Source organism: Bos grunniens, chromosome 7 (assembly GCF_055505025.1).
Source record: "Bos grunniens cultivar Pamir isolate PY7600 chromosome 7, Bosgru_T2T1.0, whole genome shotgun sequence".
Lineage (NCBI taxonomy): Eukaryota > Metazoa > Chordata > Mammalia > Artiodactyla > Bovidae > Bos > Bos grunniens.
Window position 1 is genome coordinate 24,635,225 of NC_141171.1, and position 17,308 is coordinate 24,652,532.

The following is a 17,308-nucleotide window of genomic DNA, read 5'->3' on the forward strand; positions in this document are numbered from 1 at the left end:
TTTTACAAAACCTCTTAACTCTTCTAGGTCCTTTTCTTTCCCAAATAAATATTGGAATCAGATTGTAATTTTTAAAACCAAACCAAACCAAATGAAAAACCTGCAGAGATTTTCATTGGGATTATAGTCACTCCCTAAGTCAATTTAGGGAAAATAGACATCTTGATTAAGACTTTGTCTTCCAATAAATAAACCTTTATTTATATCTCTAATTTTTCTCAGCAGGACTATGTAATATTATTTCATTTTCTTAAATTATTCTCAGTGTTTTATGATTTTGGAAGTTACTTTAAAATCTTCCCAACTGTTCACTTCCCCCATATATAAATATAATTCTTCTTCTAAATTGACTTTATATGCCATAGCCTTGTAAATTTCAGTTGTAAAGTCTAGCAATTTTTCCACTAGATTTCTTAAAATTTTCTTTGTACCAAGTCATGTCATCTGTGTAGAGACAGTTTTTAATTTTTCTTCCCAATATTTATACCTTTCGTTCCCCTAACTTATAACCATCAGCACAACACTGAACAGATGAGCTAAGAGTGGACATCCCTTGCCTTGCTTCCAGTCTTATTAGCTATAGATTTTGTGTGTGTAAGTAGGTGTAGACACACTTTCATAGATTAAGAAAGTACCCTTATGAATTCATTAAGAATTTTGTTGATAGGGTTTTTTCAGTCAGTACATTAGTGATATCATTTCATTGTTTCAGGGATCTTTTCTTTCTGACAGGAAGTCAGTTATTGATCTTAATGTTGTCTCCGCTATTGTAACGTATCCCTTTTCTCTAGCCAATCAACATTTTTTTCTATATCTTTGGTTCTCACCAATTTTCCTGTGAGATGCCTCAGTCTCTAAGTTGATTTTTATGAAAATAACTAGGTCTAGGTCTCTAGGTTTTTTATGAAATCTGTGAAAAACTTTTGACATTACATCTTCAAATAATTTTCTTACACATTCTCAACTCTCTTCTGAGATTCCAATGCCAGCAGTATTTGGTAAATCCAACATCTAAGCAATCTCAAAAAGTTGGCTTAAAGCTCAACATTCAGAAAACAAAGATCGTGGCATCTGGTCCCATCACTTCATGAGAAATAGATGGGGAAACAGTGGAAACAGTGTCAGACTTTATTTTGGGGGGCTCCAAAATCACTGTAGATGGTAATTGCAACCACGAAATTAAAAGACGCTTACTCCATGGAAGCAAAGTTATGACCAACCTAGATAGCATATTCAAAAGCAGAGACATTACTTTGCCATCAAAGGTCCACCTAGTCAAGGCCATGGTTTTTCCAATGGTCATGTATGGATGTGAGAGTTGGGCTGTGAAGAAAGCTGAGAGCTGAAGAATTGATGCTTTTGAACTGTGGTGTTAGATAAGACTCTTGAGAGTCCCTTGGACTGCAGGGAGATCCAACCAGTCCATTCTAAAGGAGATCAGTCCTGGGTGTTCTTTGGAAGGACTGATGCTGAAGCTGAAACTCCAATACTTAGGCCACCTCATGCAAAGAGTTGACTCATTGGAAAAGACTCTGATGCTGGGAGGGATTGGGGCCAGGAGGAGAAGGGGAGGACAGAGGATGAGATAGCTGGATGGCACCACTGACTTGATGGACATGAGTTTGAGTGAACTCCGGGAGTTGGTGATGGACAGGGAGGCCTGGCATGCTGCAATTCATGGGGTCGCAAAGAGTCGGACATGACTGAGTGACTGAACTGAACTGAACTGAAGCAATCTCAGGGTCTGATTCTATTATTTTTCTTTGACCATGGGTCACATTTTCATGTTCCTTTGCTTGACTAATTTTCATTATATTCCAGACATTGTAGATGATATTATAGAGATTCAAGATTCAGTTATATTCCTCTGAAGAGTGCTTTGTCTTTTTTACTTGCTGGTCACTCTGAATGTAGGTAGGTTTGAGTTTATTCTTTAGTAGGGAGAATATACCAAAAGCTCAAGATGATTCCCAAGCCTTCATAAACTGGTGAGACTCAAACTCCAAACTGGGCTTGGTTTCAGGCTTTGTTAAGAGAGGGTCAAGAGAGGGCATTTCTCTGGATCATGGTGCCTATTAAGAAGGCCACTTAATGGTGCCTCTGTTTTCTCAGATAAATGCCTCTAAATGGTGCCTTTGTTTCCTCAGATAAATGCCAGGAGTAAAAACAAGGTATTAGCAAGGTTGCTTTACTCCCATGGCCCAAATATGCTCAATTTCTAGAACCTTAACTCCATAGCAACAGCACCCTGATAAATTTTGGGTAGTTTCTATGTGTAGCTAGACCAGCCTTTGCAAAGTCCTCACAGATGACCTGCACAAGAATTTGGCACCTCTGCCTGCAAAGTATCCTCGTCTCTGGTGCTTTCAACAGGAGCACTGTGTTCTACTTAGATTCCAGCTTGCTGTACCATTAAAAAAATTGTCCCAAGGCAAAGTCGGGTTGGCTGTGGGCCTCACTTAGCAAATTTTCCTTCTTTTAGAGACTGCACTGCTATTTCTTCAATAACTGAAAGCAGTTGCCTCATAAATGTTTTTCCATTTTATAGCTGTTTATTGCAGAGGTCTAGTATCAGGTACACCTACATAGCTGGAAATGGAAGTCTAGTTGTGTTCTTACATAGAGATTATTTTCATCCTTATGAATTATTTATAAGTTGAATAGTTTTTACACAATTCAGCAACAAGAAGCCATTATGAATTCAATAGACTCATTACAGAAAATCATGTTTAAACGTCACTGTGTATTCTGTGAGGTGAAATGTCAACATTGATAAAAAAAAATTAAATTGCTAGTTAACAATGAACTACCATTAATTACTAGCTCTAAGCAAAATAAGCTTATATTTAAGTTTGTAAGTTTATACAGAGTGTTCATAGAGAGTTAACTGTTCTACATTGTTTCACCTTATATTTATACTCAGTGCTGAAATACAAATGCAGCTCAAAATTAACTAGCTAGAGACTTAATTAAAATTTTTTCTTGTAACCAGAAATTGTTCAGTTTAACATACTGGGCATTTTCCATGATGATGATGATGGAAAAACATACCATGTAGGTTTATAACTTCAAAGTTCCACCAAAATTCATCAGTGCTTTCATTTATCATCATCAATGGCTATGTCTTTGCATCAAAAATAGAAGGTAACTTTTTTTATATTAATTAACCAAATGTTTAGTCACTATGCCAGCCAATATGTGGCTGTTCAGAAATCAGTTATTATGAATTGAGGGAAATGACTAACAGCACTATGCCAAAAGTTTTTTGGAACACAAAATCTGGAATAAAAGCATTCTATGAAGGGATTAATAGGATTAACAGCATGGCCATCAAATTAAGAATGTCATTTAACTGGCTTTAAAAAACTCACCTTGTTATAAGTATAGCTGCATCCACTGAGGTCATGTCCTCTCCCCAGCTTGTTGACATCTCTAAATGTATATCATTCTTTTTGCCAAATTCTTCATGCTGCCACTTACAAAAACTCTCCAGCATTTTCTCTCCATGATGCCCAATATAAAGATCTGCCTGAAAAAGAAGAGATTTCACTTCAAGGCAAATTATTCTCAGATATACAGAAAACTAAAGACCAAGGGGACTTCTTGAATTACTAGAGCCGACTGCTGACCATAACATTAATTAGAACCTGGAAGACATTCAGAATTAATTTTTCCTGAGCTAAAAAATCTTAAAACTTTGTGAAGGTACAATAATTACAAAACCTGTTTAATGCTATTGTGAAAAAGAAGAGAGTTGCAATGGAATATTAAGAATGTGGAACTTTTAGACTTAAATCACTCATTATTTCTACAATTTTAACAAAGGTTTTACAAAGCTAAGCAGTATGTTAAAATAATGCCACGGAACAGTCTCTGTTTAAATTGAATTACAGATAAAGCACATGTTTAAATAAGAAAACAAAACTGTCATTAAAAATTACTTTTAAAAATTGCATTTTGCAAAGTTAAGTTTGTTGTCAGGATTCTTGGAAACTACAAACATTCCATTTCTTGACTATAATTGAGGTATTAACTAAAACTAATGGCCAGTTTTATGTACATTTCAAGTGACTCAGTGGATATTTCTGGATTTTAAGTCAATAAAAAGTAAATCCCTAACATTCCCTTTACTTAAAAGTACCTGGATACAACTTCTCACCCACTGAATTGAACAAAAAACTCAAGACTTTCTTACTGGAGTTTCATGGAGCAGAATAAGCTTTATCACACGAAGATTGACCTGCACACCAAGACTCTTGTGTTGGAAAAGGTTAAAAACCTAAAAGCAAATAAAAATAAAAATCCTAAAATAAAACTGAAAGACATCTTAATTTTTCTTAAAGCCCAGAACAGGGAGAAGTCTCAATTCAGTTGAGCAATTTTATATATTTCAAAAAAAAATTTTTAATTACTTTAAAATTAGCTTAATAAGCAATAACTAATTCACTTTAGACACCAAGAAATTTAGACCTAGCATTCTGATAATATACACTGCAATCGATAATCTAAGCATTTTAATGGGGGTGGGGGCAGAGGGAAGATTGGGCTTTCCACAATAGTGAAGAGAAGAATTTTAGTAACTAAATCCTAGAAATTTTCTTAAGATCACAAAATGCCAGTGTCCTTTCTTCTGAGAAAATATCCCCAAAACAGCCTGCTTTATGCCACCTCCCAATTTATCCTTTACAGTTTTTACTCTCCCCAGGACAACTGCCAAACAGGAACAGGATTTTCAAAGCTCCTCCCCTTCAATGCTGCCCATGAAGACATGCTATTGTTGCTTAACGGTTTCAGGTCACCATTATAACTGGTATTTCCAAAACATGGCATATGTAACAATGCTGGAAAGCAAGGCAAATTTTTTATGCGGTACCTTGATTTTTTTTTTTTAAACTGACTATTTAACTTACTACAGAAAATTAAAATTGGCATACTAAACCCACACTTTCCAAGGCAGTACTATTTAAAAGAGACTGAAGTTGGTAGGCTATGCCTGTCTACCCTTTACAAAATGCTGATGAAGTGGTTGTTCAGTAGCTAAGTATTTATCCTTGTACTAGTGGTTCTTATCTTGCCTTATATGGCAACTCAAATTATAAATGGACATCTGCCGTTGGCTTTCATTTTTGTTTACTCTCTCCTAAGAAACACTCTCCATGAAAACCTTCTCATTCTGCCTTGAAGGAAGTTTACTCAACAGGGTATATAGTTAAGTCAAAGGATTCAGGCAGAAGGTACAAGGATTCAAATCCCAGGTACAAGTTAGATTTCTTTGGTCCAAAAGCTATCAACCAAAGTTAGCTTTAGCTAACACATCTTACTCATCAACTAGTATTATAGCTGACATGCAATTTTACATACCTACGTAAGAGCTCAGTGGATCACCAACCTCCATTTTTGTTCCACCTCATAATCTACAGTACTTTGGGTGGGGCCATACATATAAACAAATACAACATTTCTGCTATTTCAACAAATGGCCTTTTATAAAAAAGAAGGAAAAGAAGGGCACAAAAAAAGAGATAAAAGAATAATAGAAAAAGAGTTTTGCCACATCAAATTAACAATAAGGTTTTATTACTAGAAGGTATCAATTATTATTTTGATATCTTTCTTGAGATGGATCAATTTGATACACCTATTTTTTCTTACTGATGTCAATAAAAGAAAGGAATAGTAATGAGTTAATTTTTAAAGAACTTCATTATACTCACACATTTCTTCCTTAGAGTTTTCTTGAAAAAATTCCAAGCGCACTTTAAAGTTTGCCTACCATATTTAAGATGGTTAGAATGAATCTCCTGGCTGCATCTGCTCCATGATAGGAAACCATTGCTGGATCTGCAACCACTACAGTCTCTATGTTGTATTCTTGAGGTAATTTGTATGAATATCGTTTCCCTCTTCCACTTTCTGTTATTTTTTTAGATCTAGGTCTTCCTTTATCTGCAACACAGAAATGAATTTTCAAATGTGCCTCTATCTTAGCAAAATGATTAAAAATCTCCACCTCTTCAATAATTAAAAAGAAAGTTTATTGAATACCAACATGTGCTGATGATATAGTGATGAGCAAGCATGGAACCTAAATGAGCATTTGGCTTTGGGATCAGACAGACTGGACTTCTACCCCTGATTAACTCTACCCCTCGGGAAACTAACATCACTCAGTCAGCCTTAGTTTCCTCATTTGTAAAATGAATAACAGTAACACTTGCTTTCTAGAGTTGTATGGGCCAATAATAAGATCACATTAGTATGTATAAATAAAATAATTCCATAAATAAAAGACATCATGGTTTTCTTTTGGAAACCAGCAATAAGATAAAGGTCTACTTGCCAGAAGTGCCTGAAGTGACTGCTCCATGCATCCTAATGTCACTAAGACGTGTCTGACTCTTTGAGACCCCATAGATTGTAACCCACCAGGCTCCTCTGCAGGTAAATGCCTCTTATTACTCCAACTATGCATGGGCTACAAAGGAATTGGTTCTGTCATCCATTGGAATAATACAGAAGTTATGACCTCAACACAGCAGATTCTTCAAACAAGGCCAAATAAAACCAGTAACCACCAATAATGGCACCCCACTCCAGTACTCTTGCCTGGAAAGTCCCATGGATGGAGGAGCCTGGTAGGCTGCAGTCCATGGGGTCGCTAAGAGTCAGATATGACTGAGCGACTTCACTTTCACTTTCATGCACTGCAGAAGGAAATGGCAACCCACTCCAGTGTTCTTGCCTGGAGAATCCCAGGGACGGCGGGGCCTGGTGGGCTGCCATCTATGGGGTCGCACAGAGTCGGACACAACTGAAGCGACTTAGCAACCACCAATAAACATCTTTATACATTTATATAAAAATGGAAAATTTCTGTTTACGAAAATATGCTACTATCAGAATGAAAATCATTCAACCAAGTGGTAGAAGATAATTACAGAACTTTTCCATAATAAATGAAAAGCTACTCTAAGTCAATGACAGATAACTGAACTGAAAAACTGGCTGCAAATCTGAACAGGCATTTCTAACAAAAGGGAGATTCAAAAAGCTAATTAGCATAGGAGAAGGTGCTCAGTCTCATTGGTCAAGGAAATGCAAATTAACCACAATAATTTAAATACAATTCCAGAATGGCTATGATAGACATGATTATATTCAGTGTTAACAAGAAGGTAAGGACAACTGGAAGTCCCATACTCATATGAGCTGGGAGTTTAAATTAGGATAAACAATGAAAAAGTGGTTGGGAGTATGCACTAAAGCTGAATAATTGCACACCCAATGATCAACATTCTAAAGTACATAGTCATTAGAAATACATGCAAATCAGGTGTAAAAATTACTCATAGCAGTGTTATTGATGGTTCAACTAACCATCAATAGCAATAGTATAATGGATAAAGAAATTCTGTCCTATTCATAAAATGGAATGCTATATAGCACTGAGGGCTTTCCTTGTGGCTCAGCTGGTTAAGTAAGAATCTGTCTGCGACATGGGAGACCTGGGTTCTATCCCTGGGTTGGGAAGATGTCCTGGAGAAGGGAAAGGTTACCCATTCCAGTATTCTGACTTGGAGAATTCCATGGACTGTATGGTCCATTGGGTCGCAAAGAGTCAGACACGACTGAGTGACTTTCATTTCACTTCACTTGACTTCATAGAGCAGTGAAAACAGATGAGCTTCACAAACATACTGCTGAACAGAAGAAGCAATTACAAAAGAGTAGGCAGTGTATGATTCCATTTATAGGAACATCACAAACTGGGAAGATGGGATGTTAGAAGTCGGGATAGTGACGATCTAGGGCTAAGAGAAATTAGTGCCGAAGAGTGGGGACAAGGGCAACATCTATGGTGCTGATACTTTCTACATTTTGATCCGAGTAGTACCTACTTATGCTTCACTTTGGGAAAATTCAGCAGTCGGACACATCGTTTGCACAACTTCCTATGTGTGTGCTGTGCTTTAATAATGAATTTGTAATTTTAACAGCTTTCTTGAGGTATAATTTGCATGCCATAACATGTAGCCATTTCAGTGTACAATTCATTTAGTTTTAACAACTTTTTATAACTGCACAGCCATCTCCACCATTTACTGTTAAATCAGCTATCATCTGCTCTTCTCCTTGCCATTTACTGAAATTCTGCTGATGTTACTAAATAACTGCCATCTTCTTTCCCAAATCTGTACTTGTTGGCCAACATCTTTTAAATTTTTTTATTCTAATTTTAGTGGAATCCCCAGAAGTCAACATGTGTGTTTAACAGAATCCCATGAATATAAACAAGTATGTCCAATTAGTCATGTTTACATGGACATATCTAACTTTGTTTTGAACCGTGAGGTGTGTATGCTCGTAGTTCTAGTTCATCCTCTTGGTTTCTGATAAATTCCTTTTCTAGAGGCTTGTTCCAGGTACTTGACTTTGGTGTGTATTTTATTCTATTCTACTACTTGTTCCACCTTACTTCCCTTCTAACACAGTTTCATGATGCCACAATTAGTTTATCTCTTCTGTTATTAAACTTCTGGGTTCCTTCTATTACTAACTTCTAGGTCCAAATAAGTTAGCTCTGAGGTCTAATGTGAAGTAGATTCCATCACAATTGCTGGTAACTTCACAGTTCTCAGAAATCTCCATAAATTACAGTTTCTCATTTTTTTCTCATGGGGACACAAACTAAAAATCTATTCAACAAATGAAGTTTTACCCAAATGTTAAGGAGATCAGTTACCTAAGTTAACCAAAGTGTCATGAAAATAAAATGCAAAGAGCCCTTATTTAACAAAAATAAGCATTATATCATGAAACAGGAAAATGCAAAAATGACAAAATCAACAGGAGCCATCTGCAACAGAATTGAGGCAGGAGGTAGATGAGCCCCTGCCTCCAAGGCACAGTGACTGGAGATTCATTCCCTGTGGACTGGAACTCCAAGATGAGAATAGTAGGATTAATTGAGAGAGGAGGCTGGGCCCTGCCCAGAACACATTTCTCACTCTCAGAGACAGGAGACCTCCCCAACTATACATGGGCAGAAAGGCTCCCTGGCACTCAAAAAGGGAGTGATGCTAACTGATGCCAGTCTACCCACAGGACTGTTTGATCGAATCCATCTTGGCTAACAGCTGCATATGCACACATGGAAGGATCCTAAGATAAACAAAATATGGACTGTGAATCAGGCAAAACAAAATGATTGGCAAAGGAAACCCAGATGAAATGCCCCATATAAGTAAGGAAGTCCCTCAGCCTGCCATGAGGGCACAACTCAGTGACTCAGTGGGAATTCTTTCCTGTGAAGTCAAAAAGCCAGAGCCTTGTCACTGACCACTGCTCTAGCAGCTAGGATTTGGTGCTCTCACTGCCGTGACCTGGCCTCAGTCTCTGGGGGGTACCCAACCTCCACTTCAAGCTGTTGCAGGTCAAGGCCGCCCAAGATCAGAATCACTATAGTTAAAAGTAAATTTTATGAATCCATATTTAGTACCAGCAGTTAATACCAAAGACCCTGATGAAGGACAGCAAATGAAACTAATTGTATTAGTATCTTAAGATCTACAACAGTTAGGAATGAATTTTGTAGTTTCTTTTTTTTTCCATTGTAATCACAATCCTACTTATATATTAGTATATCATCATATAAACTTAAAGTCTTTAGTAGGAGACATTCCTATAAGTATATGAAAAGGCTCATCTTGGCAGGGTCAACACCCAATAAGTTGGTTGTGGAGGAAAGATAGGTAGACATATAGATACACAGACACAGATCTACCATCTCTCCTAAATGGATACATCAATGGTCTTCTGGGTAAAAATCACACAGTGGTAGGAACAGAAAGGAAGAGATAATAGGCAAAATATTAGAAAGTAGATATCACCTTTGGTGAAAGTGCTAGTTTCTTAGTCATGTTCAACTCTTTGTGACCCCATGGACTGTAGCCTGCCAGGCTCCTCTGTCCAAGGGATTTTCCAGGCAAGAATACTGGAGTGGGGTACCATACCCTTCTCCAGGAGATCTCCCCAACCTGGCATCAAACCCTCATCTCTTACACAGATGATGGATTCTTTACCATCTGAGCTATCAGGGAAGCCCAGTAAAATTAATCAGAAGAAACAGAGAAAAATGATAATGGTTAGGATTATTGTTTCTTTTTGCTATTGTTTGTTTTATGTGTGTGTGGGTTGGGGGAAGTGGGTAGGGTGGTTATTTTTCAGTGACCAGGTAGATAGTGGGAGTATCAGCAGCGGAATCTGGGAGGAAAAATGATGGGTTCAGCCACAGATTTATTAAGTATGAGGTGCCTAAGAGACACGGGAGTAGGAGGTACTTAAACACCTGACTGTCAGGAGAGAGATTAAAATGGGGGTAGAGTTTGGAACAAAACAATGTGTGAGTAAAGATGGACCCATGGATTTTGACTCTATCATTCCAGAGAAGCCTGTGGCATGAGATGTAGAAAGAAAAGGAGGAAGTCTTGGGAAATGCCTACATTTAGGGGGTATATATATGGAAGAAGACATGCCCATGGAGGAGACAGAGACGAAAGAAAAAAATAACATTCGGTGCTTTTCAATCACATTAAGAGTGATTAAGAGACCATGTAAAGGAGAAACAGTAAAGCTTTTGTTCCCTTTATTGCCCCAACTAATGACAGCTGTGTTTGGCCCCAAACTGTCAGTGTACTCCATCCATATTTGTGTGTTAATTTAAATAGGCTATTTGGAACATTTTAGTTTTCTTAAGAATCTCAATACCATGACTCTCTGACTCTGTCATATGAGTTAGCCACTGTGTGTGAAAATCATGCATGTTGAAGTCATCTTTTTACTAAGTGGCTTTCTTGAATGTCTTCATTGTCCATATCAAGCATGCTGAGCTCTTTCTTCATCTCTTCAATCCTTGAGATCATTTTCTACCCAGATGCATGCATCAAAACAATAGAGTTGATACCACACACTCCCAGTTAAAAAAGACATTTGTAAATGAGGATATACAGGTGGACACTATGTGCTCCCCATAATACCCTCCACACACTGATGATCATCTCCACGATGTCACGCCTGGCATATGGAAACTATATCGGTAGTGGCTGGGTTAAGTTAGCTCTACGAACACAGACGATCTGTTATCCTGATCGAATAGATGGTCTTCTTCAATGCTATAAATCTCGTTCTTGTTTGCATAGAGTCCTAGGCATACTCACAACTTTATAAATATTGATGGCCACTGGCCTGTTTACAGTCTTGAAAGACCACATTTTGCCTTCCAGACAAAGTCTTTATTACCACAGTACTCAAGGCCCTTCATTATCTCATCTGTGACTACTTTTCCAGGCTTGAACCTCCTGTCCACACTGCAGACACTGGCTTCAGCTCGCCTAGTAGATGATTTCTTCTGCCCTTATGCTTTTGTATTTATTCTCCCTTCTCCCCAAAATGTTCTTTCCCCACCTAACAACATCCACTAAATTTTCACAAATGTTTTTCATTTTACACATCAGATCATATCAGTCGTTCAGTCGTGTCCGACTCTTTGCGACCCCATGAATTGCACCACGCAAGCCCTCCCTGTCCATCACCAACTCCCGGAGTTCACTCAGACTCACGTCCATCGAGTCAGTGATGCCATCCAGCCATCTCATCCTCTGGCGTCCCCTTCTCCTCTTTCCCCCAATCCCTCCCAGCATCAGAGTCTTTTCCAATGAGTCAACTCTTCACATGAGGTGGCCAAAGTACTGGAGTTTCAGCCTTAGCATCATTCCTTCCAAAGAAATCCCAGGGCTGATCTCCTTCAGAATGGACTGGTTGGATCTCCTTGCAGTCCAAGGGACTCTCAAGAGTCTTCTCCAACACCACAGTTCAAAAGCATCAATTCTTCGGCGCTCAGCCTTCTTCACAGTCCAACTCTCACATCCATACATGATCACAGGAAAAACCATAGCCTTGACTATATGAACCTTTGTTGGCAAAGTAATGTCTCTGCTTTTGAATGTTCTATCTAGGTTGGTCATAACTTTCCTTCCAAGGAGTAAGCGTCTTTTAATTTCATGGCTGCAGTCACCATCTGCAGTGATTTTGGAGCCCCCAAAAATAAAGTCTGACACTGTTTCCCCATCTATTTGTCATGAAGTGATGAGACGGAAGGCCATGATCTTCGTTTTCTGAATGTTGAGCTTTAAGCCAACTTTTTCAGTCTCCACTTTCACTTTCATCAAGAGGCTTTTTAGTTCCTCTTCACTTTCTGCCATAAGGGTGGTGTCATCTGCATATCTGAGGTTATTGATATTTCTCCCGGCAATCTTGATTCCAGCTTGTGTTTCTTCCAGTCCATTTCCTCATGATGTACTCTGCATATAAGTTAAATAAACAGGGTGACAATATACAGCCTTGACGCACTCATTTTCCTGTTTAGAACCAGTTTGTTGTTCCATGTCCATTTTACACATAATTGTATTTAATTATGATAAGAGCCCTAAGGTTCAGGTACCACTACATTCATTTTGTATATTGTAAATGAAGCTTTGGAGAAAGCAAGAAAGTTTTCTAGAGTCCCACAAGCATAAGATGTGAGCACAAACAGGCTGACTCTAAAGTTCATTTTCTTAACCTGCATACTCTGTTCCCTTTCTTCCCTGTAGTCTGGATAAGTTTTACTTGATATCTGAGATTCACCCAACCCTCCTCCCCAATAACAGAAGCTTAGAATCTAGTGTAGCAAGTTGGTCATGGTTCTTATTATAGAAGACCTACAAGACATTCTAGAAATATCACCCCAAAAAGATGTCCTTTTCATTATAGGGCTCTGGAATGCCAAAGTAGGAAGTCAAGAAATGCCTGGAGTAACAGGCAAATTTGACCTTGGAGCACAGAATGAAGCAGGGCAAAGGCTAATAGAGTTCTGCCAAGAGAATGCACAGGTCATAGCAAACACCCTCTTTCAACAACACAAGAGAAGACTCTACACATGGACATCACCAGATGGTCGACACCAAAATCAGATTGATTACATTCTTTGCAGCCAAAGATGGAGAAGCTTTATACAGTCAGCAAAAACAAGACCAAGAGCTGACTGTGGCTCAGATCATGAACTCCTTATAGCCAAAATCAGACTTAAATTGAAGTAAGTAGGGAAAACCACTAGGTTTCTCAGGTATGACCTAAATCAAATCCCTTATGACTATACAGTGGAAGTGAGAAATAGATTTAAGGGACTAGATCTGACAGACAGAGTGCCTGATGAACTATGGATGGAGGTTCATGACATTGTTCAGGAGACAGGAATCAAGACCATCTCCAAGAAAAAGAAATTCAAAAAAGCAAAATGACTGTCTAAGGAGGCCTTACAAATAGCTGTGAAAAGAAGGGAAACGAAAAGCAAAGGAGAAAAGGAAAGATATACCCATTTGAATGCAGAGTTCCAAAGAATAGCAAGAAGAGATAAGAAAGCCTTTCTCAGCGATCAATGCAAAGAAATAGAAGAAAACAATAGAATGGGAAAGACTAGAGATCTTTTCAAGAAAATTAGAGATACCAAGGGAACATTTCATGCAAAGATGGGCTCAATAAAGAACAGAATGGTAGGGACCAGAAGCAGAAGATATTAAGAAGAGGTGGCAAGAATACACAGAAGAACTGTACGAAAAAGATCTTCATGACCCAGATAATCACAATGGTGTGATCACTCACCTAGAGCCAGACATGCTGGAATGTGAAGTCAAGTGGGCCTTAGAAAGCATCACTACGAACAAAGCTAGTGGAGGCATTGGAATTCCAGTTGAGCTATTTCAAATCCTGAAAGATGATGCTGTGAAAGTGCTGCACTCAATATGCCGGCAAATTTGGAAAACTCAGCAGTGGCCACAGGACTGGAAAAGGTCAGTTTTCATTCCAATCCCAAAGAAAGGCAATGCCAAAGAACACTCAAACTACCGCACAATTGCACTCATCTCACACACTAGTAAAGTAATGCTTAAAATTCTCCAAGCCAGGCTTCAGCAATACATGAACTGTGAACTTCCAGATGTTCAAGCTGGTTTTACAAAAGGCAGAGGAACCAGAGATCAAATTGCCAACATCTGCTGGATCATCAAAAAAGCAAGAGAGTTCCAGAAAAACATCTATTTCTACTTTATTGACTATGCCAAAGCCTTTGACTGTGTGGATCACAATAAACTGTGGAAAATTCTGAAAGAGATGGGAAAACCAGACCACCAGACCTGCCTCTTGAGAACCTGTATGCAGGTCAAGAAGAAACAGTTAGAACTGGACATGGAACAACGGACTGGTCCCAAATAGGAAAAGGAATACATCAAGGCTGTATATTGTCACCTTGCTTATTTAACTTATATGCAGAGTACATCATGAGAAATGCTGGCTGGAGGAAGCACAAGTGGAATCAAGATTGCTGGGAGAAATATCAATAACCTCAGATATGCAGGTGACACCACCCTTATAGCAGAAAGTGAAGAAGAACTAAAGAGCCTCTTGATGAAAGTGAAAGAGGAGAGTAAAAAAGTTGGAAGCTCAACATTCAGAAAACGAAGATCATGGCATCTGGTCCCATCACTTCATGGGAAATAGACAGGGAAACAGTGGCCGACTTTATTTTTATGGGGTCCAAATTTGCTGCAGATGGTGATTGCAACCATGAAATTAAAATATACTTACTCCTTGGAAGGAAAGTTATGACCAACCTAGATAGCATATTCAAAAGCAGAAACATTACTTTGCCAACAAAGGTCCATCTAGTCAAGTCTATGGTTTTTCCAGTGGTCATGTATGGATGTGAGAGCTGTACTATAAAGAAAGCTGAGCACCAAAGAATTGATGCTTTTGAACTGTGGTGTTGGAGAAGACTCTTGAGTGTCCCTTGGACTGCAAGGAGATCCAACCAGTCCATCCCAAAGGAGATTAGTCCTGGGTATTCACTGGAAGGACTGATGTTGAAACTGAAACTCCAATATTTTGGCCACCTGATATGAAAAGCTGATTCATTTTGAAAAGACCCTGATACTGGGAAAGATTGAGGGCAGGAGGAGAAGTGGATGACAGAGGATGAGATGGCTGGATGGCATCACCGACTCGATGGACATGGGTTTGGGTGGACTCCGGGAGCTGGTGATGGACAGGGAGGCCTGGCATACTGCAGTTCATGAGGTTGCAAAGAGTCCGACACGACTGAGCGACTGAACTGAACTGAACTGAGCTTATTATAGATAGCCTAATTACTCATTTACAAGTTTGCCCAAAATAATACATTGGTCCACCTCGTGAGAATAAGAGCTGTGTCATTTAGCTCTACATTCCTGTGACATGACTGGTTCTCCTATGTTTCAAATAAAGAATTTTAAGGTTCATAAATTCAAGGGAAGTGAAGAAGAGTAGCTAGCTAGACTGAGACTGAAGCTAGGCCTTGAACCTGGTGCCTCTGACTCTCAATCTCCTGCGCCTTTCTTTCTTTTATGTTATCTTTTAATAAAAGAACATGACAAAGTCATACTAAACTATGAAGGTATGTGTTTAGGAAAAAGCATTTATAGAATCAATACACATAAACACAATACACTTAAAACATTAACATGATGAAGGGGAATAGGCTAAGACCAAGTTGAATACAAGTAAACTTTATGATTCCATTGTGCAAAGGCAGTTGCTGCAACATTATCCAGATCTGAATGTTCTTTAATATGCTAATATATTATCCTGAAATAAGAAGGGAAGAACTACAATTAGATATATCAGTATAAGTAAATGGATATTTTATTTCACAGATTGCTAATTTTAAAATGATTTTTAAATTTCCCTTAAAAAACACTGAAGATAGTTAAGAGAATTTAGAAAACAGCTTAGCAATCCTTGCATGCAAGTGCTTGATCCAAACAGGTTAATTAAAATATAAGTCATGTCTTTAAAAAATTAGAAAGTTTATGAACAAGGTCTGTCAAATATGAACCATGTATTTATGCTTTATAAAACCCATCAAAAATAAGAATTTTCTAGAAATCTTTCCTCCATACATACTGCAATATAAAGCCTACTTTATGTCATCTGTATACATGAGTAATTAGAACAGCTGGAACTTACTATGATTCAAAAGTTGCATAGTGCAGATTTTCAGTGTAACTCACACAAGGCAATCTCCTTAAATGGACTATATCCAATCGTTGCTGTTATTGTCTCACAATATAAAACTTTTCTTTTGCTTTTTCAGACTATGACTTTTGTCCAGCTGTTTTTTATCTCCAGTGTGTCTATATTTCTTAGAATAGAGAAGATGGGTGTGTCTTATTTAAAATGACTTGATAATGCGCTTTGAATAATGTGACACAGAGGTAGATTCACTTAACCACTTCTGAAGAATTCTGAACCAGTTCTCATACAGACTGATACCATGAGCTTTAGCAAAAGAAAACAGAGATCAGAGATTAATTTGAGATAGTAGTTCTAAACAGAAACATACTGAAATCCTGTCTGAATCTGATCCTCCTAGACAACTGATGATATGAACATGCCAAGGCCTCTGAAAATGTTACTTATTATCACAATTTATATACCTAAATCAATCTCAAATACTATAACCAATTTTAAAGTTGCTATCTTGGCACTAAATACGCTAATACCTAATTCTAAATCTCCAAGTCAATTTTAAAGCCTTTACACCAAAAATTGTTCAATAAATTCATATTTCCTCAGATTCTAAATGGAGCTATTTCTCATATCAGTGAATATTCAGAGGTGTCTGGATTAGATGTCCAAACATTTTTACTAGGGAAACTGCTGAATGTTGGCTATAACTTTTAGGTCCTATTTATGTAATAGAAATCATTCATTTTTCCTTACCCTTCTTGCTAATGCCACATATCTCTGCCAAAGGAAGTAATAAGGACGTGTACCAAACAGCAACCCCATTTTATTTCTGTGAAAAATTGGCAGACAAACAGAGACTAGGATTTGATGGTTGGAGATGTTTGTGAGCCACTTAAACTTTAAGATTTAAGATATTCTGATACTGAGAATAAAATTCAAAGAAGTAAATCTTTGAATTTCTTCCTATTCCTAGGAATAGGACTCTTCTTCCTATTCCTCTATTAATATTAACCATCAAGATGATTTTTACTTGAATCAAACAGAAAAAGAAGAAAGTGCAAGATCTTCTGGTCAAAGTACAGAGATTTCTATGATGCTCACATAGAAGTAAACTAAAATAAGACCATGAGCTCACAGTATTCAGTTTCAGGGGATCTGGAGCTCTCTCAGTGTCATTTCTATTCCAGTTAGGTGAACAGAATCCCATGAG

General features: G+C 37.9%; 1 protein-coding gene across 2 annotated transcripts in view; it reads right to left on the bottom strand.

The window, feature by feature from the left end:
- ADAMTS19 (ADAM metallopeptidase with thrombospondin type 1 motif 19) overlaps positions 1–17,308 on the bottom strand; it is a 276,661-nt gene that overhangs the window by 191,103 nt on the left and 68,250 nt on the right. Inside the window, exons 5-7 of one of the 2 annotated variants that reach the window (XM_086410488.1) lie at positions 5,774–5,946; positions 4,196–4,279; positions 3,372–3,529 (exon numbers count right to left, since the gene is read on the bottom strand). In XM_086410488.1, the coding sequence (XP_086266614.1) occupies positions 3,372–3,529; positions 4,196–4,279; positions 5,774–5,946 (415 nt within the window). Of the gene's footprint in view, positions 1–3,371; positions 3,530–4,195; positions 4,280–5,714; positions 5,947–17,308 lie in introns of both variants that reach the window. The other variant, XM_086410489.1, reaches the window with a different exon arrangement.